The 8748-nt window shown below is 40.0% G+C and overlaps 1 protein-coding gene across 1 annotated transcript; it reads right to left on the bottom strand.

Moving 5' to 3' along the window:
- Positions 1-2024: 2024 nt before the first annotated feature.
- rgra (retinal G protein coupled receptor a) lies at positions 2025-7986 on the bottom strand. The gene is made up of 7 exons (XM_033613795.2): positions 7726-7986; positions 7258-7414; positions 6670-6791; positions 5915-6068; positions 5674-5791; positions 3515-3628; positions 2025-2193 (listed from the first exon to the last, which is right to left on the bottom strand). The coding sequence occupies exons 1-7, from the start codon at positions 7802-7804 to the stop codon at positions 2050-2052; spliced, it is 888 nt and encodes a 295-aa protein (XP_033469686.1). The 5' UTR covers positions 7805-7986; the 3' UTR covers positions 2025-2049.
- Positions 7987-8748: the final 762 nt, after the last annotated feature.

Below are 8748 nucleotides of genomic sequence, written 5' to 3'. Positions count from 1 at the left end.
CAGTTAACGATACACAAATGTACACAGGGTGACGACACAGTGTCAATAGTAGCCTTGATGACTCATACTGTAGTGTTCTAATTAAATGTCTCTTTTCTGTTCCTGCACCATTTGTTATAAAAACATGAGACGGCTCCAGATTATTACCACAGATCTTGTCATAGCACCATTGTATTATTTGATTTTTATTGTGCTCTGGTGACCTCAGAAGTAACACCAGAAATAAATGGCTATCTCCAAATCACTTGTAAATGACATCTTAAATGTTTTTCACTCTGTTTAGTTACAGAATTAAATGCATTTCAACATTAGACTAGGTAAACTGGCAGCCATCTTGGATTTGATCTCACATGGTCCTCAGAGGTGAAATTTGACTTCCCTCAGCATCTGATAATAAACATTATGACGCTATGAAATGCTAGAATTTTTATGCTTTTCTACTAAAATGCACCATTGTTATAGTATGAGAGTTTATCTGCTGCTCCACTCACATGATAACCAGTATGTTATTGTGTATCATTTATAAGTCTTGTTGTTTTTAAGGTTTGTAAGAAAACAGAATCATATGTGGGGAAAAAACACAGTCTTTGTATTTTTTTATTATTATGATATGTGAAAGTTTAATGAATTTAAGGAGCTGTCTGTGACATTCAAAGCATATCTATGATTCAGAGTCTGGGGCGTGAAAGTCTGCATAAGGTTTTCAACACGATGGTGGCTGAGCTGGAAGCTAGCAGCTAACAGTGCTAGCTCTATAAGCAGTGCTAACAACAGCAACAATCCTGAGAGTGGACACTCTGCTTCTGCAACGATGCTGTCCTGATATCAGCGTTAACTGCAGTATGAGAGCAGTGCAGAGTGGTGACTGTTAGCCAGCCACTGGGACACACATACAGGGACTTCCATGCACGTGTGGCTGGGATGGCTACCACAATAAAGAACAGAGAAGCTGGATCTAGCAGTCTAGATCGGACCACACACACAGTTAGCATGACTTCATTGTCTGGTCAAGAGGCCATTACTATAGTAGTTTGCCGCTATATTGATGCTCTGAATGTCGCATACAGCTCCTTTAAAAAATGTCTAAGTCTGGAAGGGATTTCAATAACATTTAGAAGCAGCCATAGCTAATTACTCATTATTCATTGTTAAGTAAATTGAAATAAACTGCAATAAATTGATACTTTTCTCATTGTGGTGCTGTTTAAATGTCACACAGGCTTCTATCTTTACTTTATATGCAAATCTGCAGGCGAGAAGCACGCCCAGTTAATCTACAGCCACGACTAATCTCTAACTTGTCGTGGGGGCTGTATATTGAAGAATGGTCCTCTTGTTTAGAGGATTAGCGCAGTTCTACTCTGGATACAGAGGTCACTCACAACTGTAAAGAGCATGATGAGAGTTGCATGCAAACACATTCCCATTTCATTTGCAGGCGCGATATACAAGGGAGGCTGTCCCCAGGCCCACAGAGGTGAAACGTAAATCTGTGACGTGAATCCTCTGTTAGCTAATATCTACAGCATCTGTGATTTGACCTTTACATAACTTTCATTGAGAGACTGTTCGTATTTTACGTTGTAACAAAAATAATTTATCTACATCATGGATGATGTTTGGTCACATAAAGTTTTTCTTAAGATGAATTTAAAAAAAAATCTCATTAAAAAATGACATTAAATTTCATATTGACCTGAGAAAACCAGAGAAATCTCTTTGTTACACAAATAGCCAAGTCCAGTGTGTTTGTGTTGCATTTACTGCATAATATAATGAAACACTGCTGCACTTTGTAGTCCCTCCCAAGACGAATTGTTTGGACATGTTTAGTTTTGTTCACCTTTTATAATCTAAATTCAATCTTGTGTTGCTTGACAAATCCTTTGTGAAACACAGTTGCAGACACAAAGAACAACAAATCCGGGACAGATGTTAAAAAGGGACAATGGCTACCACCACATGCACGTACACCCACAGACAGAAACACTGAGGTACCTGTGAGAAACCACCAGGACAGTAAGTGTGTGTAATTATTGCATGCTTAGTTTATTTGGACTTGTTCTCAATTTGAGGCACATCAATCTTTTCCCCGGTGAGGAACTGCCAGATGCCTCCTCTGTAGTTCTCATTTCCCAAAGCGTACAGGAAGACATTGAAGGTGGGAGAGGTTTTAGCCAGGATAGGTGCCATCTGCAGAGACAGGTGCAAGCATGACAAGGTTGTTAGTGCTTTAAAGACCTCAAGGAGTGTTGCAGATTATCACGGAAATGCACTAAAATACAGCTATCAAGCAGAACTGCTTGTTAAGCTGGTTAATTAAAGGGGAACTACGCCTATTTTCAAAATTCATACCAGAGTGCCAAAATTAAAATTCATGGTCATTGAGTATAAAGTGTGGAGCTGCTCTGTAGACACTGAATAGGGAAATATGTTCTGAGAGCACCTAGAGGAATGTTCTGAGTATATGGATACATGTTCAGTTTCAGATCTGAGACAAACACTAATTATAATAATAAAACAAATATTCTGTGGTTCCACAAAATCTGTTTCCCATTCATTATCTATGGAGCAGCTCCAGACTTTATACCAGTTGATTTACTTCTCTGGTTTCTCGCTTTGGAAAAGAATAACACATGCCCATAAGTATTGATTGAACTTTCCTACAGCATGGAAATAACATATTGGAATTCCTACTTTAGGTGGTTTTCCTTTGAACCCTTTGAAACCTGGAGTGAAATCAATTTTTTGTGGTGCTTTCAGATGCCTGTCGCAAGCATTTAAACCTTTGAACCCTGAGCAAACTGGTGCAATTTCAAATACATGGAGAAAAAAGACAACAAGGAACTTGGTAAGAAATGTTCAACATATTTAAAATTAATATTTAAATAATTAATAAATAAATAATTGTTTTTCCTTTTTTTCTTTTTATTAATTATCTTGTTTTGAATTTTTTTTCTTTTCACTATTTTTTTGCAATTTTTTTGGGTATTTTCCTCTTTCATTGCTCATTACCTTCTTCCCATGTTTTTGAAAGAACGCAAGCCAATTTGCTCAGGTTTTAAAGGATTAAATGGCAAATGGACTTGCACTTAGCGCCTTTCTGGTCTTTCCACCACTCAAAGTGCTTTTCACACTACTAGTCACAATCACCCATTCACACACACACATTCACACACTGGTGGCCAATGCTGCCATACAATATAGCCAATGGGAAAAATTTGGGGTTCAGTATCTTGCTCAAGGATACTTTGACATGTGGACTGATGATTTTCAGATTGGTAAATCTGCTGCCCCCAAGATGTGTAGAATCTTCATTATCCCATCAAAATTCACATCAAAAATCCTCACATTCTACACATGGGGACTTTTACAATATTTTACTATACATGTATGTATGTCCAAAGTGCAACAGGGTGCAGATTATATGATCTGCATTTTAAAATATTCAGATTAATATATTTGAATTCTAGTGGAAGGTTTTTGTGTGCATGTAGGTGCTGACTGTCCTTACCATCCTGAGCTTTGGTGAGACCAGGTTGGCGTTCTCCACAGCGGCGTAGAAAGCCAGGACACCATAGGGGCCCCAACAGAGCAGCATAGTTTTAAGAGGAGTGTTGGGGTTGAACTACAGAGGGTAAAGCACAGAGAGAGGCAGAGCAGGAGGAATACACATACATGATTAATTACTGATCAACCATGAAAAGTGAAAGAAACAAAAACGCCTTTTGTCATGTGGTCCAGTCACACGCCTGGGATAATGTCTGGGAGTGTCCGTGTTAAGATCACTCATGCTCAGCTAGAAAACAGAAACAGCTAGTGAGTAAAAGGGCAGTTTGCCGTAATCCAGTGGTCAAAGTAGACATTTAACCACTTAAAATGCAGGTTCGCCTCTTAAGTAGCTTTGAGGTTAGAAAAATCCTTTTATCCCACACTGTCTGACCATATTATATATTCTGTTTTAGCTTGTTTCAACTCTGCATTGAAGCTATATGATGTTAAGACAAAGTAAAAAATTCAAACTCTCAACAAAGTTTGGCTGCACAGCAGGAGTTTGTGCTGAAAACACACTCATGTGCTTCACATATTGGGCAGTGTGTGACTATACATTACATTACATAATTGCTTTGCCCTGGTGGCAAGCTTTGGTGTCTCCATTTTGCAGCCTTTGTGTGTAATGAAAGTGTCTCTGGGTCAGCTCAGATGACTGTTAATAATGGGCTTACGCAACATAAAGTGAGGCAAACTGATTTAGCCCCTGAGGAACCCCATTATTGAACTCGCCATTCACAGATACATTGTTCTTTTCAGCACACACCAGCTACTGTCCGGATTCCGGACTGAAGCACTCGGTCTTCCCCCTCAAGCAATGACCTATATATGTCAAGGCCCACGTGCTCCACATTCACTGTCTGTTTGTCACTCTGAATGAGGACCACGTGAGGAAGTTGTGTTTACAATAGAAAGAGATTCAGTAGATGTCATCATGGGGAGAGTTCCTCTGATTTCTTTCAGTGGGCAGCGGCAGAGGAAGTATTCAGATTCTTTACTGAAGTGTGAGTGCTGATACTACACTGTAAAAACAGGTCCTGCTTTGATAATGTTACTTGAATAAATGTAAAAGTATTCAAAGTGAAAGCACCCAATGCAGAAAAAAATTCCCTTGTGTCTGTTATACTATTAAATATCATTATTTTCATGCATTTATTTAAAAGCAGGGTTCGCAGTAAGTTTAAGTATGGCTACTTGTTTAACTACTTTGTATAGGTCTGCAACTAATGATTATTTTCATTATGGACTGATCTGCTAATTATTTTCCCCATTAATTGACTGATTTTTTCATTCATAAAAATTCTGAAAAAAGTAAGAAATGCCCTCACAACAACAGAGAGACCAAAGCCTCTCCTCTACAATGTTTGTTTTGTCCAACAAATAGCACAAAATTCCAAATTATTTAAAATAAATTAAAATTATTAAAAGGAAAAGCAGCAAATCCTTTCATTTGTAAAGCCGGAACCATGAAATGTTTGTGCACGAAAAATGACTTAAATTAGCACAACAGTTACCAATTAATTTTCTGTTATCGTTTCAGCTGTACTTCTGTACACTGTTGAGCAGTTTGAGTTCTAAGAAACATCATATTTTATAAGCTCTATATATGTTTTGTATGCAAAAATCTTACTTTGTAAATTAACTAAAGCTGTTGGATAAATATAGTAAAGTGAAAAGTACAGTATTTCCCACTGAATGGTAGTGGAGTAGAAGTATTAAGTGGCACGAACAGAAAATACTATACAAAGTACAAGTAGATCAAATGTGTATTTAAGTCCAGCACCTAAGTAAATGCACTTAGTAATATTCCTGCCAATGAGTGACTTCAAAGCAGGATGAATCTTTGTATGGGTTGCATATTTGTAAGGATTTGTGCATTAGTTAACTGCCCTGTTACTCACCAGTCTGTGTCTTGGATTTCAGTCATCTCTAAATTCCTCTGCATCAAGTATGTGATTGAATTTGGGTTATGAGCAACTGACGCACAACAGAGTCAGTTTGTCTCTGTGCTGGTATGAAAAAAAAAATCAAATGACTGTGCCAACTTGAATTCAAATCTGTGTGTATCACTTTACACTTCTGACCCTATGTTGTTGGCTTTATTTTGTTTTTCAAACTTACCCTGGGGTTTCCAGTCTTCTTGAATTTCTGTGCAATGGACTGATAGGAGGACATGACAACAAACATCTGGATGGCCATGTTGAAGATAGACATGGGGATCAAGTAGGACACGTAGTTTCTGTGGAGAGAAAAATGCACAAAGGGCGGCAAAATCAATACTCACAGTGAGGGTGAGGAATGCAATCTACATTTATCTTGACTGTATTTTAAAGTGTGTTTGTGCATGTGTGTGTAACAATACCTGTCTCCCTTGCTGTAGTCCAGAGTGCAGCAGGTCCTGAGGGGCTCGTAGTCATACTCTCCCCAGCCGATGAGGGGCATGGCAGACCAGAAGGCAGTGAAGAGCCAGATAAATACAGACAGAGTGATGGCGCTGCTCCACTGCAGCTTTGTCCCTGATAAGAGCAAGTTTGAAACATTCATCATTACGATTTCACACACCTCCAACAAAGGTCACGTTACTGAAGAAACACTTTGTTTCGATGTGTTAACACCAAAGTAACTAACTGTCTAATAAGCACAGACAACAGTGTGAACTGCAAGTCAGGTGTGAGTCACCTTCTCTTCCCCTGCATCCTGTTATTAATGAGGGCTAATAATAGCACAGGGGCTGATTTTATTCCTCACTATAAAAAGAAAACATTTCCTACTCAGCACTGAAGCCTCCCAGGTCACGGTTTTAACACCATCTGCTCATCTGCTTATAGCACCTTCTTTGTTTGCTATCTTCACAGGGTATTTGTTTATTATTTTGCCTTGGCATCACTGGAGTCTGTGGCAAATTAAATACAACAGCCCACTCTTTGACCAGCTGGCCTCTTCAGAAGAGCAGGAGATCTTAAAATCAGATGGAAACCAAGAACAAAAACCTGCTCAGTGTATGCTTGGATGTCATGTGTGTGTTTGAAACATAGAGAGTAAGAAAAGGAGCCTTTGCTCTGTTGGTGAGGGAAAATAAAATGTTTTTTTTGTTGTAACTAAAAGGTTTCATCTTACTAGTGCAGTACTGGTGGTATCTGTCCCAGGCGATGGCGGCTATGAAGTGGATGCTGGCGAGAGCTGTCACGAAACCCTGGAAACCGTGAGTCTGGCATCCCTCAGAGCCATAAGGCCAGTACCTGGAGACAGAAGGTGGAGAATTAATGAAAGTTAAGCCCACTATAGCAGGAAAAAATGCTAAAATGCTTCTCAACCAAACAGATGGAAACACTGATTAATGCAAGCAATCAATCAATTCACCTATTTCAGGCCATGAGTTTATATTTAAAACTACATAACTAATAATAATAGTACATATAATCCCTTGACTCCTGAACACTGGGAGCAGCATCTCTCATCTCGTGATTACAGCTTGAAAATCCCCCCTGCACATAATAACTATTGGCTTTAGCAGAGCATTGACCGCCCCCACCTCCAACCTACAACCCTGATTATTCCTCCTTGTATTGATTATACAGCGCCATGTATATATGATTGATGATGATGATGGTAGCCAGGTATTATTCGCTCATTGTATTTCATGTGACTACATTTCGCCAGACCTCGCTATCCATTATGAAAGGAAGGACTGGTTACATCACTCACCTCAAGAAGCTGGAGAAAGCGGCGATGGTGGCGTTCATTGAGATGCCCATATCAGCCAACGCTAAGCTGAACACTAGGAAATTGCTGGGGGTCCTCAGCTCTCTCACTTTGAGGAAAGCAATGACTGTCACCGCATTTAGAAAGAAGCCCAGCAGACCTTTGGATGGAACAGAAATAAACAATCATGAAATTGAAAACGCGCGGCGATGAATGGAAATCAGTGCGCACGGCGATGCATATTGCGCCACATGCAGCACCGTGACATTTCATAAGCATGCACCATGCCTTTGTTTACATACTATATGTGAAGGTTAATTCATGAGTTTAAAGAGAAAGCAACAGACCCTGCCTCCCACATCATTATACTGCCAGTGACCGGGCTGCGTCAAGTCCTGTCATGCCCTCGTAGCCTCGTAGTGTTTTGGCTGAATTCCAACACAAAACAAAACAAAAAAAGAAACCACTCACCCTCCACCAGCAGACACGATCCCAGGGAGAACACATCAAAGTCGGAGAAGCCCTCCGGTAAAGGATAAGACGAGACCATACTGACGCCGAATTGACACAACAAAGTGCAGCTGTCACAGACTTTTCACTCCTCCCAGTCCGCTCGTTTACGATGTGCCTCAATGTGGCTGAAGGGAGCCCGCTTTTAAAGGGGCATTTCACGTGAAAAGCATGCACTTTATTATGTAAAGCTCTCCACTCTCTGTCGCCCCAATCCGTGCAGGAATGTCTTAATGAACATAACCACACAAACCGCAACCCTTAATGCGTATTTGCCCACCGCGACCAGTAAAGCCCTCAATTAGTTACACAACAAGCCTTTGTGTCTCCGCGTCCCGGTGAGGATGCAGCAGCCGCTGCTGATGTCAAAGGACGAGGCGACGCGATTGATGCAGCCCACAGCTCCGCCGTCGCTTTAAGGAGACACAACAGGTGTCTGCAGAGCTCCAGCCTCCTGCCAATCAGATCTACACTCGCAAAGCCCTCCAACCACATTTCTCCACTTACAACAACATAATAACCCCGTAATGATCAGACTTTCATGTTCTTGCCAGAAGCTAGTTTGATTTAATAAATCAAATCCAGAGACTCCAGCGTTAAAAATATACATAACATGCGGTGTCTTATTTGTATGCAACAGAAAGGTTTTAGGACTTGCAGATTTTCAATTTCATTTCAATTCATTAGAGTAACCCTGCCCATTCACTGATTGATGACACAAAGTGATTATTGTGAGACTACAGAGAATCCATGTGAGCACTGTTGATCTGTATCTTTATTAATCCTTTGTCCCATATGGCAGGACTGTGTTTTTACTAGTGGATGTGAAACATCAGCGTCAGCGTTTGTTTGTGAATGTTTTTTGTAAGGAATAAAACTTTTGCTAGACAGACTGACCTAAAAAGATTAACCCAATATGGCATCTGCCCTCAAGGACAATACAAAATTGCACTTTTGCACTGCAGATAAAACATGTGTCAACAA

The sequence above is a fragment of the Epinephelus lanceolatus genome, chromosome 17 (genome assembly GCF_041903045.1).
Source record: "Epinephelus lanceolatus isolate andai-2023 chromosome 17, ASM4190304v1, whole genome shotgun sequence".
Taxonomy (NCBI): domain Eukaryota; kingdom Metazoa; phylum Chordata; class Actinopteri; order Perciformes; family Serranidae; genus Epinephelus; species Epinephelus lanceolatus.
The sequence above is the reverse complement of the archived record's forward strand: the minus strand, read 5'-3'. Positions and strand labels throughout refer to the sequence as shown.

Bases quoted from the DNA above. Each gene is read 5' to 3' on its own strand.
- rgra (XM_033613795.2), bottom strand. From the start codon at position 7,804: ATGGTCTCGTCTTATCCTTTACCGGAGGGCTTCTCCGACTTTGATGTG. The intron at 6,069-6,669 runs GTAAGATGAAAC...TGCTCTTATCAG, and splicing joins ATACCACCAGTACTGCACTA to GGACAAAGCTGCAGTGGAGC. The intron at 2,194-3,514 runs GTAAGGACAGTC...CTGTCTCTGCAG, and splicing joins TCTCACCAAAGCTCAGGATG to ATGGCACCTATCCTGGCTAA.